Raw genomic sequence first — 19267 nt, 5'->3', positions numbered from 1 at the left:
AACATTAATATTAGCACTTCCGGTCTCACCGACAGCTCGTCTGCTCGTAGTTGCGTGGTTGCGTTTTCTTCGCCATGTGCAGCGCCGAAATCGTGAATATTTCTGTGCTTTTGACCATCGCCGGTTCCCGTTGAGAGTGGCAGCCGTTCGAGTGTTGCCTCGTCAGCTGGAAACTGCATCGTCGGCACGTTCTCACGACCGACCGAGGCAGCGGTGCAGCATTTCTCCGATAACAATGCTGGCGCCGGCTAGCTTAGGATACCTGTGCTCGCTGTATGGCGAGAGTCCCGTTCGCTGTCTGTTCAGTATGTCATCGAGCCGTACCTCGGCGTATCCTCCCCGTAGTCTCAGGTTCCCGAGAAACCGCGACACAGCAACCAAGCAGATTCGCATTTTCACGGTAGCTGCAGACAGCCGGGGGATGGATCCGTGCCGGCCCGATGCCCCACGATCCTTTCTTCTAGTCTGTAGTTCTTTGTTGTCAGCCCGCACTCGCTGTGCGCCCGCATTCGAAGAGCAAACAGCATTGAAGTACCGCCACTGGGAGAAGGATGCACGCAGCTTTGCCGTGTTGAATACGATTCAAGCGCGAGCAGTGCGAAGAGGCGGTGTATCGGAGTGTGGGTCGAAACCTATCTCAGCTGTCATTCGTTCCAAACGCGCACGCAAGTTTGCGTCCATGGTTGGCAGAGCGATGAAAACACTACGGCAGTTCGAGGTGCACACCCAACATTACCAAACCGACTCGCAGTTTTCAAGCACGCGCGATACACGGTGAACATGGGCTCCGCCGCTCGACGACGACCGCGCGAGCCGAGCGGAAGTGGCGCCACAGACCACGTGGTTGCGCCGAGACGCCAGAGAGAAAAAAATGAAAAAAATGCCGCCGGCGCTGACGCCGCCTCCTCGCACCTCCGCCCTCCCTCCCTCCCTTCACGCCGCGCACAGCTTTCCGCGCGCTCGCTGCGTTGAGTTGAGAGAGAAAGCTGCGGAACGTGATCTCTATAATTTGGTAACACCACTTAGACTTGTCGGATTCGAAAACTTTTTGCGGCATATGACTCGTGAAGAGTCATACGTCAATAATGAGACTATTCCAATATAACTAAGAAAGGTGTTGCAGGGCCCCTTTAAGGATAACTCATGATCCGATGTAAGAGCGCTATCACACGTTAAAGCACGTGTTTTATCGAAACGAAGAACACGCTACTGCGCGATCAGATGCGTATTATAAGTAGCGGGCATCTGCGTATTCCTCAGGGTTGACGAGCGCTTCACTATAGCTTGCTGCGTCATAGGAGTAGATATATAATGTTTGTTACATTGTTATCAAAGCTCTTACCCACCATTGCAACCACATGATGTTCCCCCGAGATGACTACTGTATTGGGTCTTTTTCCGCCGCAGTTTTAGGTACTGGTGCGGCTTGGTGGTAGGATACTTGACTGCCAATCAGAATGCCTCGGTTCGATTCCTGCTGGAACACTGATTTCTATTCATTGCATCTGTGGTGGTTTTCTGAGACACGAGCTCCTTAACGTTATCCCGTGAACATTTCCAAAGTCTATTCTTTCCTTTGGTGGGTTCATATAGACTAAATCGTGTGTGGCGCATACCCGGATTCCATGGGCCGTGGTAGGCGGGTATGTGCCACGGGTAACTGAGGGAAAGGGTTTCATGACGTACGCGACAAGGTTGTCATGATATTAATTTCATGATCTGTTAATCGTGTTCGTCATATGATAATGTCCTCCTGGGCTAATTTTGATTTATGTTAAGTTAAGGAGACGACGACGAGAGCGCCCAGATGTAGGCGGCTAGATAGATAGATAGATAGATAGATAGATAGATAGATAGATAGATAGATAGATAGATAGATAGATAGATAGATAGATAGATAGATAGATAGATAGATAGATAGATAGATAGATAGATAGATAGATAGATAGATAGATAGATAGATAGATAGATAGATGCAGAAACTGTCAAGGTGCCTTTGGCCGGAAAAGCAATGTGTCGCATTTGAAAACGTTGCTGTTTGATTGTCCAGAAGCGTGCACCTGTTATCAGAAAGGACCACTCGCTCTTCAGGTCTAGTCATCGCCATTACGCTCGTGCAACAAATGACGGCACATATGAAAGCACAATTATGTTAATTTTGAAAAGCTAAACAGCGCAAACTTCAGGGACGAAAGACAGGAGAATGCGACACACACAAGCGCTAACTTCCAACTGGACTTTATTAAAGAAAAGGCATGAATATAAAGGGAAACCCCGCGCCTGCGCAGCTTCACATCCACGGAACCACAAACACCCCTAAGTGATAAGATTCATCTCTCTAAATGCACAACACCAGTTCCGTAGTAGAAATAAAAGTTAAATCATGCGATGTGAAGCTCCGCAGGCGCGGGGTTACCCTTTATGTTCGTGTGTTTTCTTTAATAAAATCCAGCTGGAAGTTAGCGCTTGTGTGTATCGCATTCTCCTGTCTTTCGTCCCTGAAGTTTGCGCTATTTAGCTGTTCAAATGGAGTACCAACTAGCCCGAACAAGCACCCTGCTATGTTAATTTTGTCGCAAAGTATTCCGATATCGTTCATTCTCTCTAATGCGTGTCTTACGTGATGCGCTCTTTTGCGTAACCAATTAAAGCCCAAATAAATTGTTCGGAATTATTAGAGCCAATGTTCACTCCTGAATACCGTCGATGAGCCTTACATACATTAACGCGATATACGTTAGAGGTATCTTGGTGACACGAACGCACTGGAAGAACTGTTAGAGCCGGCTCGACCACATCGTTAGAATGAAACGACTGCGTTTTTCTCAGTGCCACTTAATGTGGACTTGGCACATTTAGAAAAAAAAAAAAAGAAAGACGCGTAACTTATCTCCAACAAACAAACAAGTAGTAATGACTCTAAACCAGCAAAAGAGGCCTGAGATATTTTCGAACAATAAGAATACACCGTGCATATTACCACTAACGCAAACGAGAGTAATTATCTTGGTGATTAGATCGTTAAGGACGTGGTTTAAGGCTTTTATGTTGTAAAGTGCAAACCCGTGTTGCATTGCGGCTGGTGAGGGGGGGGGGGGGAGGTGTTGCTTGGGTGGCGGGCAAGTGCCCCTTTTTCACTCCCCTGCTGACGCCCTGCCTTGGTGATCGAAAAAATGGCAGGTGACTGTGCTTCGTGACTTTAGACTGCAAGGAACGAGTGTAATTGCGGGTTCCGATAAGCTTTGTCTTAATCTCATGAGAAGATACTGCACTGGGCGCGATTCTCGAATGTATCCACCTTGTAGACTGTCCACTTCGGCATCCACTGATTGGCTGGATCTCAGCGAGCCAGCGCGCCCTCTGTTTCCGGTCCTTCTTCCGCAAGGTCGTTTTAACGTCACGAAGCTTTCACAACTCTCGGCACAAATGAGATGGACGGAATGCGTTTCACCGTAACGAATGCTGCCCACAGAGATCCGCTTTTGGGCGCACATCTCGGAGGCCGTGCATGAACTCTCTTCACGCTAGCCCTTGCATTAGATTTAACGCGGCCGCCCGCCTGACGCATCTGGAAGGTCGGTACGCATTCCCTGCATCGTTCCCAAACGCCTGAACACGTTCATCAAACATCTGAGCACGTTCATACGCAAGTTCAGACTTGACAAGTTTGGTTAGGTGTCCTCTTAGTGTACATTTCATCCGCTTTCTCTCGTTACGCTGGGAATGTGCTGGCGGATCCGGTGCGTCGATGTGGTCAAGAGCGCCATGACATCACGGCTCGCCGCTTTTTCAACTAACTAAATGCGCTCCGCAGAAGGGGACATGTCCACTAGGTGGATACATCGAGAATAGCTCCCCTAGTGAAGAGCGAGTTTTTACCCACCCATCCACCGAGGCGTCTATCACGTATTACCCCGCAGTGCTCCAGGTTCGTCGAGATGGCGGTCCTCTGCTGGCACAGAAGCCTCCTCCGGCACGAACCTTTGCAGCGCGACAGCAGCCCCTTCGTGTAGAATCTGTAAACATGAGAGCGCGTGGTTAGGGTGGCTAGGTTAGGTGGGCTATTAGCCACCCTAGCGTGGTCATTGTCACTTTGTGACGGCAAATTATCAAACACTGCCAGAGCTGCTGTCTAGCGAACTGACACAAGAGCAATCGTTTTCCTCAGCAACTACCGGAGCCATTGGTCCGGAGATAATCCTTGCGTTCAACAGAAGATGAAACAGCTACTAGCGTAGCCAGGGGGGGGGGGTGTTCAATTTCCCCCATCCCCTCTTCCCCATACATTTGACCAGCGAAGCTGTTTGAGCCGGAGGTCAGGCCGTTCGGGGTGCGCAGAAAAACCTCGCCGAGTGATAATGTCACCGTGCGTCGCCTCGCACGATGTTGGAAGCTGTGCCAATTCCTCCTCGTCCACCCCCTCGCCACAGCTGCGTGATCTGCCTAGCTTTTCCGAGCCATGGCGACGAGGCGTGGCTTTGGCGAGTATAGCATAGTATAGCAAGGGCGTGAGAAAGGGAAGCGAGGGTAAGGAGGAGTGATGTGAGGTAGAGAAGGAGGGAAAGGCCACCAGCTTCGCTCTTTTCTCAGTCTTTGTGGCACTAGTGCGTAGCTGCCTTTTTTTATTTACCGTGCGTACATACGCAGGAACACGTACAAACACACGCACGAACATATATAAATAATAAAAGCATATATAAATGGCAACAGACAAATTTTTAAAAAAAGACAAATTTCGGTCAATTCCCCGGCAAACGCCATAACTGTAGTCAGTCAACTTCACGCTTTGAAAACAATCTTTTTTGGTTCTTTAATGCAAAAGAAAAATATTGTCGAATGGTAGTAAGTAGTTTTCTCACTTTTTTTTTGTTTTTTAGATGCGAAGCATCTTATGGCGGAGTTCAATCCGGTGGTGGTGGTGGTGGTGCACGGCGTGACTGCGCATGCGCGCATGCGCACACCCTCTACAAACACCTCCTCTCCACACACCGTCTCTCCACTCCCCCCTCTCGCGCGCCTGTCTACCGCGTTCCCCACTCGCCCCGTGAGAATTAACGGCCAGGCTAGAGGAAAGACACGACCAGCGCAGCGTTCCTCTTCGCGTTCCACGAGGCCAGGTCGGTAGCATGCCCAACGAACGCCAACGGAACGCCAATGGAACGCGATCGTGCCAGCGCTCCAGCTTCGCATCGCCTCATGGTCCCCTTTAGCGGGAGGTGGTGTGATTTTTTTGCTCCATGACAGTTCTAAATAATACCATAGAAATCCTGCAGCCTTCACTAAATAGCACGTCTAAAGCGGAGGAAACTGCAATGTTATTCATGGCTACTATGTACACTTTCTTTTGCTAGAACTCTTGCCAAATCATTGTATACCTTGTAACAAATACGTATCTTGCTTAGCGATTGGCGTAGTTCTAAATCCTGCGCTAAATGCAGCTTCACTTCTGCGAAATCTGAGGAAGTGCGTAGCACGGGTAACCCAGTGAATCCCGTTCGTAGAGTTCCCACTGCTCCGTTTACCAAACCGTCGATGACGTCACTGTTTGATGTGTTTGTCTTTGTGTTTGCAGCATTTGTCTCCTTCAGAGGTTGCGTAACGAATAAATCTTACAAAACTTCGATGTGCTCCTTTCCTGCTTCGTGCTTTTATTCTTTTACCTGTTTCTTAGCAAATGTCGAAGCATGTTGTACGCCAATTATAGCTTCATGTGTTGCAAGGGTTGCTTCACTCTGTCGCTCTCTCAGATGCACCGATTTAATCAAATCGGCCTGACGAACGTCTCACAAAGGCATTCCCGCGTTTCACATGCATACGAATGGGCGAATCGGAGTTCACCCAGAATAACGCTTTTGCCTCAGAAACCAACTCTTTCTGACATGAACTTGTGCTAAAAGAATGCAAAACAAGTACCGATCAAGCCACAATGATAGGTGTCGTAGAATTTGTTCTGAATGGCCAAGTGCGTTCGTTATTTATGTATGATTCATACGGCACAATGGGGTTCATATCTATTAAAGGATCTGCGAGGCAGGACCTATAAAAATTCATAGTCTTCGAAGAAAGAAAAACTGATTCATTCGCAAACACTCAGGAAATAACTGTCACACGGTCCTATATGCATTCGCCTAAGATGACTGGAAGGCGAAAGCCATCTTTTTCTTCTCACTCAATTTTATGGATGCGTCATGATGACGTCACAGATCGCCATTCCTGATTACACGATTTTCGCGTCGTTCGTGTTCATGAAGCCGTAGACCGCACGAAGGTCACTTCGCTCGCTGCAGCGGCCGCGTTTGCTAAAGGAGTGAGTTGCTATCCTTGGTATGACTTTCCAATTTGTCGCTATCGCATTCATTGCTTTGCCCTTGTGGCGAAAATAGCTTTTGTAGAGTTAGCTACACTTGCCTAGCCGGAGCCGATTTCGCGTGGATCCTCATGAGCCGTGCTGCACATGCGCGAGGATCAGTGATGTCACACAGCTGGCTCATCGGAGCCGCCATCTCACGCGCTCTCCGCCACCGCCGCGCGCGACTCGCCGCTGCTGGTCTGTGCGTTCGGGAGGAGTGGCGTCGTAGCCGAGGCAGACGCACTGGCGCCAGCGCGCGCGCAGCTATTCGCCTTCGCTGTGCAGTCGCCGTCTGTCACTGCGCTGGAGCCGCTTGATAGCGTCTCTGACTGGCGTTTGCAGGTGGGTAACGCCATGGAGAAGGAGAGCGCAAATGCTGCTCAACGGCGCAGAAGAGCCGAGAAGCTTATCTCATCGGATCCCGAAGTAGCTGCCTGGCAATTAGCGGTTCAGCGTACGAAGAATGAACAGAAGGCTAATAATGCTAGACAATCTGGAAAGCTAAGCATAATCGGCTGAACCTTTGCTAACACTACGTATATCCTGTCATAGCCGAGCTAAGCCAGTGCAATTTTTTTTTCAACGGTTTGGAACTACCGTGGAGCATAGGGCGGCAAAAATGTGGAGCTCACTCAGACTCACTCATGAAATATATTTTGCCCTTATACATTAAACGCGGAAATTTGGGCTAGTTGGTGGGTGTGGAACTTGTGCGTCTTAGCAGCGCAGCGGAACAAGCACAAGAGACAGGAACACATAGGCAGGACGGGCGCTAGTCTAGTCTAGCGCCCGTCCTGTCTACGTGTTCCTTTCTTTTCTGTTCGTTCCACTGCGCTGCTAAGATGCACAAGTTTGCCCTTATAGCTCACTCGGACTCAGACTCACAAAAATTTTCCTCAGCCGGACTCACTCGGACTCAAACTCAGAAAATTATTACTCACTCGGACTCACTCAGACTCACGGCTCTATCTGAGTCTGAATGAGTCTGAGTGAGTCGACTGATGAGTCCGTTAGCGTATAATTGGCTTTGTCGACCATGGTGTCAATGCTCTTTCACATCAATATCTCGCATATTTGAAGCTCTATTTTGCGCCTTTTGGTCACGTACCTTCAAATATGGGTTAGCAGTGGTTGCAATCCAGTAAGGATATTTTTATTGAAAGGGATGACTCAGATGAAATATTTTTATCAAGAACTTCTTGTGAAAGTGTTTCCGAAGGCAGGTCTTGGCACCTCCCTGCCCCCCCCCCCCCCCCCCCCTCTGTAATTGACGCCTCTGATGAATAAATATTGATCTGGCGTATGAACACTAGTTCTTGGAAGTATGTGTGAGTCGACGGGAGTATAAACGTGAGCCGACATAAGGCTGATATTAATGCTTAAGTGGTGTAGATAGAACGATATGTTGGCAAAAAGGTGTGGAGCGCACCTAGACTCCCTCAAGAAATATATTTTGCGCTTAGAGCTCACTCGGACTCAGACTCACCCAACACCCAATTTTCCTCAACCGGACTCACTCGTACTCAGCTCACCAAAATATTACTCACCCAGACTCACTCAGACTCACGGCTCGATCTGAGTTTGAGTGAGCCTGAGTGAGTCGACTCATGAGTGAGTTTGCTGACATATTCCATGGAGATTCCTAAGCTTCAAAGGCTCGTTCACACCGGCGACTAGCAACGGTCGCGCGACTAAGTTAGTCGCAAAGCGACTGGTCGCGAATGCTCACAAATGGCCGTTTTGGACGCAAAGCGACTGTTTTCGCTGAGTCGCTCGCTGCTCGACTTTTCAGTCGCGCGACTGCAGGCGCCGTTGTGATGCGTGCGTCAATAATTACCATTTTACAATTTGGAGCGGGGGGTAAGTGCGTTGTGGGTTACTTCTCGGTGGGCTTAGTGCTTCAAGCTGCTTTTGTGTGCAATTATTGTTACATTTGTTGTTGTTGTTGTTTTCTAAATTGTGTGGAAAATATTTCTTGCAGGTAAATCAAGGGTACTGTTTTCGCGCGCGCTTGTTGCGCTCTTTCTTACCTTGAACTACAGCTTTTCACCTGCGATTATCTTCAAAGCGTCCCTGACAGCATCCCGCGCCTTGCGTTCAACTTTCTACGTAAGAAATACCGACGTTCTGACCACCGCTTCTAGTCATAACAATATGACAATATCGCCAAACTACCCTGTTTAGAATCTCGAGCTTCCTTCTAGAGACTGAAGTTTAATTCTTCTTATTATTCATGATCCCGTAAGCGTAAGTAAGAATGATTACTTTAGGGCACAACAAAACACATATTTTAGGCACGCACACAACATGTAACAGCATCGAACACATCTAACGTGAACATCTTATAAAGTATTCAAGCCTGTTTCCAAGTTTAGAAGTGGTTTCGCAAATACTTGTAAAAATCAAACAACTGTTGTTCTTCACTCTTCCTAGTTTTCTCGTGTGTACATTTGTGCATAACCGGGGAAATGCGTCTCATGGGCAATACTGCACCCACCACTCACTTATTTAAAAACACCCCAACTCATGCGAGCGGCTTCTGAAAACTTTTCAATTGTTTAGCGACAATTTTCGTGTACGACCAGGTAAGTACGCCTACGTGAGTATACGTAGTACACTCGGCCAAAAGTGAGGACAGTCTTTAGCAATGTATTCTGCTTTCCGGCCTCAACCAGGCCAGTAAAAATTCGACTACTGTTAAACTGGCCGTTAGTAGAAGCAAGCTGCAAGTATTCGTTTTCGGTGTACCTGTAGAACTTGTAGAACAACTCGTCGTCGTGTTCCATCTTCGTGAGCGCGACATGCCACTGTTGCGGTTCGAGCCTTTCCAGGTTGTACGCGGCACGCGCGCTGTACTCGAGCTCCCAACGAGGTCGCGCATCAGGTTGCGCGTTCGCCACGGTCAGGTTCAGCAGGTACGTGTGGTGATCCAGCACTGACTGCAGGCGAAACCATGTGTTAGGTAAAAAACGATGGTTGATCCCTCCGTCCTAAGAATCGGAATAACACGAAAGTAAAGCGTCACTTACAGAAGTAACTGAATGTTTTCGGTACATTGATATAAGAGAGTTTGCACAATGCACATTGATGTCTGGCAGCTATAGCACCATTTAACGTAGATGCACCCACTTCGATGATTGGTGATACATCTCCATCCCGACGACAAACGTCCATGTTAAATGATTACGCAAAACCTTGTTGTAGCTGTAGTAGTTAACGGTGAAAGCGTATTCAGAGAACGAGGTGTGATAGCAAGAAGAGTGTCGCATATTGGACGCAGAACTTGGTCGCCATCCCGCGGCATGTTAAATGTGATTGAACACCATGGCCGGACTAGAGGGAAACGCAAAGCGCGTCTTGCCGCCCCCCGGCCGCAATTTTAAGTGCGAATGCACTTTATAAGCGACCCTGAATCCGCCGTCATCCGCGTTCCTCCTCCTCTCCCCTAGCAACGGCGCGAGGAGCGGAGAGGAGCGTCTGTAGCAACGGCGCAGCGACGTCACGCCCCACTTGACTGCGCGCGCTCCGCCCTCCGCTCCGTGGCTGCGCGCGCCCCGCGCATTGCCTGTGGTGATGAAGGCCGGCGGCGAGACGCCGAACGAAAGCGTGCGAAGCGAGCCGAGCAACCGGAGCAACCCGAAGCCGATCTGGCGCGGGGACGCGCGATGCGTGAGCGAGCGCGGGCTCTCGAATTCGATCGGCCGGACGCGCGCTTCAAGCGAGACTTCCTGGACCGCAGCTTCGGATATAGCTGCGTGGTGTGCGATCGACTGTGGTTCGACAACAACCTGAGCCCCATCTCGGGCGTGCGCAACGCCGGCAACAAATTGAACGCGTTGCGGGTTCTTTGGAACGAGTTCGGAAGACAGATCATCATCATCAGTAAAAGTGCTTTGCACTTAAAAACGGCCAGACCTCCGTGGGTCGGCTGGCGCGTGCTCTCTCGCTGCCGTCTCCTTCGCTCGGCTCTGCAGTTTAGTCGCGCGCGCCCCCTCATAGCATCACCCCGTGCTTCGCACTTCCTCATACTCCCCTTCGGGGAAATGCGGGTTTTTTCTCGGGGCGAGCGCGTGAGCGGGGAACGCGGTGTAACAGACAGGTGAGGCAGGCGCGCGTCGCACAGCTATTTTTGGTTTGGATTAGCGTGATGCTATGAGCGAGGCCGACGCTTTTACGACGCTTGCGCTAAGATCGTCACCTCGCGGTGTGTTAAGACATTGACAAAATTGAACTTATATTGAAAACGCGCCGAATGGGACGGACGTGTAACGCGTTGCAGGTGTTAATCGCGGAGGCCACAGTAATGACGAATTACTTTACTTTACCGCTCCCAGAGGCCAACACAACCCCGCCGACCGGGAGAGTGGTAGATATAAATGGCACGTTTGTAAAGCCTCTAGAGTCTGTGACCATGGTGCAGTGGATAGCGTGCCCGGCATCTGTTGCTGCGGGCCGAGCGGTCGTGGGTTCGATGCCCATTGACGGAAGTTTTTGTCATCTGATCGGGTAAATTTTTTAGACTTCAGTTCCGTGACGGAAATACGTCACTGAAGTCTTGGTGGACCCCGACATAAAACACTTTCGTGTTAAAAAAAAGTCAGTTTCGCTGCAAGTGCGAAGCAATGAATGGGACAACGAACGTTCGACGTACACGTCGCGCATGTTCCTGCCGGAAAACTTAAACACGAACTGGTGCACGTGAAGGACCCACTCAAGAATGAAAAGTTCCCAGGCGTCGTTTATAGAATCCCGTGTGCAGTCTGCGACTATGTTTATATCGGGGAGAGTGGTAACTTTGAGAGACGTCTGAAGGACCACATGAATGACGTCAAAAGGAAGAATCTGGTTTCCAACGCACTTGCGGAACACGCGGCTACATGTGATCCCGACATTGACTGGGCCAGGGCAACCGTAATCGCGAAGCAAAGAAACTGGTGTTCACGTCAGTATCTGGAATCGCTTCTTATCCAGACAACGAAAAAATGCTGAACAGAAATGATGGAAATCTGCCTCCAGCGTACGCCAGGTGTCTCGGCAGCGTTGTAAAACGGATAAGCCCGCTTCGCTGGGCCACTTTACTGTGAACAAGGCTACCGTACGGTAGCCGAAACGTCTTTTTAGTGTTTATATAACCTTTCATTTGGTCGGCGTTATTTCATTTCGTTTCTTCTTCAATGAATGGGACAGCAACAAATTGTAATGTTATACGACGTAAGGGTAGCATTATAACTTAAAGAGTGCTGCGTCGTGGACGAGTTGGAAATGCATTCTGAAGAGGGTAGCGCTTGTGAACACTGACGATTACGGCTCAAGCAGAGAAGGCACACGGTCACACAGCGCTTGCGTCTGTGTGTCCGTGTGCCTTCCTGTACTCCGCGTTCACAAGCGCTACAATCTTCAGAATAAGGTTTCAGAAATTTTCAGAAAGCTCACTGCTTTAGCATTAGACCTGGAATAAGGAAGCGCGGCAGCTAAAGCGAGCGAAGTGATTTTCGTGCTGTCTATGACCTCAACGCAATTTGTTGCCATGGTAATACAACACGTACAAAGTTACGAGCCTTCGGCTGATACCCTGCGAATATACGGCGACCACGCGCGGCTGGTCCAAGTACAAATAATGCATTTCCTGCCACAGCCACGAAGACCCCCCCCCCCCCCCACACACGCACACACCCCAGTATTCATCCGTGCACCTTTCGAGGGTGGAGACGGCCGGCTCGTTACATTTCTAACTGAGCCATAATCGTCGGATGCATTCGCTCGTTTTTACGCGACAGCGTTAAACAGCTCGTTTCGCAGAAATTCCGGTGTCGGTGGCGTCGATGTCTTTGGTTGTGAGAGATAAGGCAGCGTTGACCGTGAGCGAAAATTCGAGGCAGATGCAAATAAGGATAGCAGCCGGGGGCGTTCTCACATTGGTTTCCATGAGGCACAGTTTAGGTCTCCGCCTAGAAGCAAGGGCAGGCTTAACAGTTGTGAGGTTGCGATAGTGCGTGTGTGCGTGCGCGCGCGCGTGTGTGTGCGTGTGTGTGTGTTTGTGTGTGCGTGTGTGTGTGCGCGTGTGCGTGTGTGTGTGTGTGTGTGTGTGTGGTGTGTGTGTGTGTGTGTGTGTGTGTGTGTGTGTGTGTGTGTGTGTGTGTGTGTGTGTGTGTGTGTGTGTGCGTGCGTGCGTGCGTGCGTGCGTGCGTGTGTGTGTGTGTGTGTGTGTGTGTGTGTGTGTGTGTGTGTGTGTGTGTGTGTGTGTGTGTGTGTGTGTGTGTGTGTGTGTGTGTGTGTGTGTGTGTGTGTGTGTGTGTGTGTGGCGCTCCGGCCAGAACTCAGAACGTGCTATGCTCTCACAGCTCAGATTGCGTTGAAATGATGCACAATACGAAAGTCGGTTTGCTCGCTGCAGCGGCCGTGTTCCATTACGCCAGCGTTTTGTAGTGCTACGCCATATCATGCCCTAATGGAGTTAGCTGCCAGCCCTACTACGTATAACAACATTCCAGTTTGTTGCTATCGCGCTCACTGTTTCACCCTTACGTCGAAACTGTCATTTTTTTTGTTCTTTACCTCCGAGAGATCAACAAGTCTTCAAAAAGCTGTTGAAAGGAGTGTGACCACACCCGCTATTCCTAAGTGAAACTTGGTAGCACTGGAATGAATGCACACGTTTAGATCATCCCTTTAAGTATGCCACCCCCAAAACCTCAGTCGCAGACATCTAACGCGCATTTGTTGCAAAGAAATAATGACGTGTCTTGATGAATACCAGTTATTCATCCGCATCGGAGTGCATTCTGAATCTTAAGCGCAGCCATCAACAACTATTTTTATGCTAACTGCTTTCGTCCCGCGTATTCATTTGGAACGTCAGTTCCGTCTGCAGTTCTCAGTTATTCTTATCGCTGCGTAACGTACAAATATGTAGTGAGGAAACTCAGACTAAATATTGACCATTTGATTCGGTCGGAGAGCTGATGAAGCGCTAAAGGACGCTAATACGCCGTGCAGCTCACATGACGAACAAGCGGACACACGAAGTTGGTTCTCACAGCAAAAAATGCATTGGGAAAAGGCATAGAACGTGTGTAAACGTAGTCACCGGAATTCCAGAAGAATGAACAGCTGCATCATACAAGCTGTATCATGAATTGCGTCACAAAGAAAATTTAGGAGTTCCATAACAAGCTACGGGGAGGTTAGCTATCCATGTGAAGATCGCCAGCCCGTACTGGGACGATGACAAAAAGCACGAGAGATGGGATAATAAAATTAACAACGTGAAACTGTCTACCAGGGTGCTGTGAGAATTCCTGTGGAAGCGCCGCATAGTCATACAGCGGCACTTTCGCGCTAATAATTGGTGGGGTTTAACGTCCCAAAACCACGATATGATTATGAGAGACGCTGTAATGGAGGACTCCGGAAGTTTCGACCACCTGAGATTTTTTAACTTGTGCCTAAACTTAAGCATACGGGTCTCTAGCATTTTCGCCTCCATCGGAATTGTGGCCGCCGCCGCCGGGATTCGATCCCATGACCTTCGGGTCAGCAGCCGAGCACCGTAGACCACCGTGGTGCGCGGAGACGCTTTCGCGCTGAGCCGTGCATCACCAATCAAGACAATTCCCAGTAATACAGAGACTCGAAGTGACGTGAAGTTGCCGCATTTAAGGAATATGCCTCTGGAGCCAACTATTCGAGAAGTATACACGTGTCTTCAACGAAGCAGCAACTTGCTGGGCGGCAACCCTATGCTCTGACCGAGAAAATTTATTGGTGAACGTGCACGCTCCGAGAACATATGGCTTGGCTAGAACTTCAGATAACTGTGACATACATTGCAGTATTTTGCATTGGCGCGCATTCCGCATACGTAATGCAAACCCTACATCATATATGGCGATAGCAATTATATGAACGCTGCAGGCGCATTTGGCCGTCGCCGTGATGTTCGGTATAATGTCCAAGTCGATAACATCGCCCTGTGTGTCGTATTTTTTTATGTACGAGTGAAAGCACATAGAAAGGGCTGCCGACGATCCCTACTCAAGCATAGAGGAAACGTGCCGGCCGTCTTTCGTAGCCATAAATGCGTATGGAAATAAGAACTGGAAGGGGGGGGGAGCAGCAGCATGGCTACGGTAGGAAATGCGTACCTTTACCGACCGGGCGTGGTCAACCACGGTTGCGCTCTATATCTAATAAGGTATCTGCAGACGGCTTGTACTACATTTGTACGTACTGTATTATCATCGCAAAGTTTGCGTTGAAGCCACAGATGGCACAAAGGGCACTTCGACCACTCAACGGCCGCGTTTCCTAAGGGGAAATGCGTACCTTTACCGACCGGGCATGGTCACCCACGGTTGCGCTCTATATCTAACAAGGTATCTGCAGGCGGCTTACATTTGTACGTACTGAATTCTCATCGCAAAGTTTGCGTTGAAGCCACAGATAGCACAAAGGGCACTTCGACCACTCAACGGCCGCGTTTCCTAAGGAGAAATGCGTACCTTTACCGACCGGGCGTGGTCACCCACGGTTGCGCTCTATATCTTATAAGGTATCAGCAGACGGCTTATACATTTGTACGTACTGTATTCTCATCGAAAAGTTTGCGTTGAAGCCACAGATAACACAAAGGGCACTTCGACCACTCAACGGCCGCCTTACTTCGTATAACGTTCCACTTTGTTGCTATCCCATTCATTGTTTCGCCCTTGCGGTGAAACCATTTGCTGTTTGAAACAAGGCTGCTAGCAAAGAAGGCGCGCGATTATTCGTTGTGTCTTCTAAAAGTGTCTACAGAAACTGTGCCTCCTAGTACGAAACAAAAATCACCACGTAAGTAAAAGCCTCACCAACATTTAGTAAATTTACTAAATTTACTAAATGTAAACATACCCACGACGCCCCGGGGTGACCACCATCTACAGTGAATACTCGGAAGGATGGGATTCCCGTGATGTAGGTTGTCAGGCTTGGACTGAGATAAGCGACTCCGATTGCACGGCTGTCGTCCGTAGAGTCGTAGGCCACCTCGATCTCGTCACGGTGCGTGTGCCCAAAGAACTGACCGCGGACTGTAGATTCATACCTGCGTACCGCAGCGCAAAATACTGAAGCAACGCGTCGGCTATTCACGTAGGCGTGCTTCGAGATAAGACGAGTGTTTGAAGTGTTACAAAAGTTTAACTGAACGGTGGCCTGTTGTAATATTATTGTAATGCATGCGTGTGTAATAGTATGGAGTGCTGTTTCTTAGGTTAGTTGAAAATGCACAATAGTTTTTTGGGCGCGCTTGAGGAAGACAAGGACACAGTGAAGCAGAGAGAAAAGAACACGCGCTAGATGAAGGCAAGGGCACAGTGAAGCATACAGAAAATCACGAACGGAGGCGCTCTAGGAATTGAAATTTGTTCACTGCAATGACAGGGTGGTCACCCGTGTCTTCAAATCGGCGCATGATCAGCCACCACGAATGCGGAAGCACGCAAGACATGATAGAAGGACAAACTAGAATCAACGAAGGGGGCCACATGTGTCAGCACACTTTCTGTTGCTTTTGTCACAACAAGAAATGTTTTTCAAATCGATGGTTCAGAATCAGAATCAGAATTGTATTAATACAAACACAGGAATATTACATGTGTTTAGTATACATAAGGAGGTCCCAAAGTCAAAGACTTTATCGGGACCTCCTGTTAAAGGCAGATTATGGTTATACACAATGTTTGTAGCAACAGTAGCACTGTTCGTAAGTGTGAAGTAGAATAAACACTAGTGCAATAGAACAGCAATGGTATATACATAATGAAAACAAAATATACACAATGAAACAAAATGAAGCTCTGAATAGTTGTAAGTACCAAGTTATCCAAGGTTTGCCAAGAATGTGGACGTAAACACTAGAGAAGTGTCGTTCTTATCTTATGGCGGAGTTCAAATCGGTTGAGGTGGTGGTGGTGTGCGGCGTGACCACCCTTATTGCGCATGCGCGAACCCTCTCCCCTCCCCCTCTCCACTTAACCTCACCACTTTACCTTTCCCCCTTTTTGCTCCGCTCTCCCCTCCCCTTCTCCGCTCCCCCTCTCTACTACCCCTCTGAAACGCGCGCTCGACATGCCGAAACGCCGCTTCGCATCGCTTCATGGTCCCCTTTAGCGCGAGATGGTGTCGTTTTTTCCTATTTCTCTGTACATTTCGTACTAAGAATGTTCTTGCTTTCCTCATTTACCTTTCCAAGATGCGGTGGTAGTTCTCACTCCACACGGACAGTGCGAAGTGGGTGCCAGGAGGCATGTGACCGATGATGTGCACCTGAGTGATGACGTAAGAGATAGCCGGATGTTAAGCTGTCATAGCAGCTCCCAAGGTTTACTGATGCTCTGATGCAACATTGATGACGAAAATGCGTCATTAATATTAAATGGGCGTAAAACACCGAAACACCGACGGCCATCGACAAGTTACATGCGTTAAATAATGTACTGCAGGATATAGCCTCCTTACCATGTGACCGCCGTTCATAGCCGCTGCCAGCTTAAATAGGAACTCAAATCTGATTGTCTTACTTCCATAATATCTCTGCAGTGCTGCTTCCACGATAAGGCTCTTTTTATTAGTCACTGCGCCGTTGCAGACGAAAATTCTCTTATCACATTGAACAAGGACACTGTTAAACGGACCGACAACTGGCCAAAACGTGTGATTAGATCGCAGAGAAAATGAAAAGACCGCGAATCATAGACCGATTCAAGCATTCTTTTCGCAATCTGAGTAGGGTTTATGCTTTCAAATAGCGTGTAAAAGTAAAAAAAATCCACGTATCCCCACGAAATAATTCATGACGAGTGGGCGAAGCTCTGGGTATCGTGTTGGTGTGTAACCTGACGTTACCCGAGCGTTGCCCCATATAATGTAAATTGAGTGACATAAAGTAACATAAAGTGACATGAAGTAACATAAGGAGTCGACGACAAAGCTAGATCCTAAGGTCCATAATGTCTACGTTGAAGTCGCCGACTAGTATAAAGGGCTTGTGCTTGTAGGTGTTGTATATTGCTTTGTCCCAACTATGATTGATGTTCATCTATTGTAAACCTTTTTTATTCACATACACACATATGTTTCGACTATAGCAATGGTTTTCTATATACCGTGACAGCGGACAGTGAGAGCTGACGACAAAGGTACATCCTAAAGTCCACAATGTCTACGTTGAAGTCGCCGACTAGTATAAAGGGTTAGTGCTTGTAGGTGTTTTATATTGTTTTGTCACAATTACGAGTGATATTAGTCTATTGTTAAACTTGTTAGACCTGATGTTTCGATTTTACACGGTGCTGTGCCGTGCGCAAGGACGCCAAACGGGTCCTAAGGTCCATAATGTGTACGTTGAAGTCGCCGACTAGTATAAAGTGTTTGTGCTTGTATGTGTTTTATATTGTTTTGTTGATATTAGTCTATTGTTAAGCTTGTTAAACCTGATGTTTTGATTTTACACGGTGCTGTGCCGTGCGCACGGACGCCAAACGGACGGACAAGCCTCGGCCTTAAGGTGCTTCGCCCCTAAAACGATATGTCACGCAGCTTAGCAGAGGAGCCTTGAAGCTGGATTTCGGAGTCGTTCATTTTGCTTTTCGTAGTCTGATGTTTTCATGCGCACCATAAATAATGCTGAAAATTAGAGTATGCATGTTATTGTGCATTCTCACTTTATTCTGTGCTGCATACGTGGTAAAAAGAGTTTCACGCTGAGAAGCGGTGCGCCTTAGCGGCAACTAGAGGAACATGTCGAGCCGCAGCGCATGCGCAGCAAACCACCGCGCACAAACACGAACCACTCTTGCACTCACCTCCCACTGTTTGCAGCATGTATACGACTTCATTGTCGACGCAGATCGAAATTTCTTTATTATAAACGTTTCACGGCGTTTTCTGCGTTACCATTGCGTGATTAGACGTTATGTGCATACGATTCAATAGTTGCCGCGGGGCGAGAAATTTTTATTATAAATATTTCCGGCGTTTTCCGGGTTACCATTCCGTGAGCGGGCACTCCAACCGGTAAGCTTTCCGTTGCGCTAAAGAAAACAGGTACCATAAAGATTGGTTGTCGGTTCCTTTAAGCATTTTTTTTAAGTCTGCAGAAGTATCAGTATCATTACCGGCGATCTTTATTATTAAAAACGGCGTCAGTTTAAAACGGAGTCAATTGCCCTGCGGAAACGACACCACTGATATTACACTGGCGCTCCCAGTCGATTACAATGTTCCTGCTATTTCCACTGAATCTTTGTGCACCTCACATGGTGTAGCAATGCCTCTGGTATATGTCAACCTTTCAGCAATTGACGATGTCAAGTGATTTCGTCATGGTATGACATCATTGCTCGCACGTATAGTGAACTAGAACATATATAATTATATACTCGCACGGAAAAAGTCACGTGGGAATTTAGACGAAGCCCCGCGAAACCCTACGATCTCGAGCATCTCGCAGGGTCTCGTGGATGGTAGCGCCAACATGGACACTTATACTGACACGAATATTTTCAGATGTTTTTTTTTTTTGCGTGAAATGACAGGTCAAGCCCTTAAGAGCCTAGAAAAGGTAGTGCTAAGCGCGAGTGCGCCCTGACAAAGTAATTACAATATGTTTTTAAAAGCTAGTTTCGGTTCCTACTGTACCCTGACGTCACAACACGGTATGAGCTTCTCGTCACGTGCTCGCGAAATATATAGTTATGTTTCCACGGCCGCTCCGCACCGTGGCTCCGTTGGTGATGCACAAGCAACCATTCTGGAAGTTTTGATGACGCACAACGGCCATCTTAAAAGTTTTGGTACCTAACGTCATCACAACTAGCCAGACTGCTGCGTGGAGTCACCAGAATTTGTACTGTAGCCTGACGTCAAGCTAGTGTC

At 48.3% G+C, this 19267-nt stretch overlaps 1 protein-coding gene across 1 annotated transcript in view; it reads right to left on the bottom strand.

Moving 5' to 3' along the window:
- The window catches only part of LOC119405643 (sphingomyelin phosphodiesterase-like), a 44148-nt gene that overhangs the window by 13636 nt on the left and 11245 nt on the right, over nucleotides 1-19267 (bottom strand). The window contains exons 4-7 of the mRNA XM_049419470.1: nucleotides 16575-16657; nucleotides 15242-15434; nucleotides 9098-9288; nucleotides 3914-4016 (exon numbers count right to left, since the gene is read on the bottom strand). Of these exons, the coding sequence (XP_049275427.1) occupies nucleotides 3914-4016; nucleotides 9098-9288; nucleotides 15242-15434; nucleotides 16575-16657 (570 nt within the window). The remainder of the gene's footprint in view (nucleotides 1-3913; nucleotides 4017-9097; nucleotides 9289-15241; nucleotides 15435-16574; nucleotides 16658-19267) is intronic.

This window comes from Rhipicephalus sanguineus, chromosome 9 (genome assembly GCF_013339695.2).
Source record: "Rhipicephalus sanguineus isolate Rsan-2018 chromosome 9, BIME_Rsan_1.4, whole genome shotgun sequence".
Taxonomy (NCBI): Eukaryota; Metazoa; Arthropoda; class Arachnida; order Ixodida; family Ixodidae; genus Rhipicephalus; species Rhipicephalus sanguineus.
Note: the sequence above shows the minus strand (reverse complement) of the source record. Positions and strands in the feature narration are given on the sequence as shown.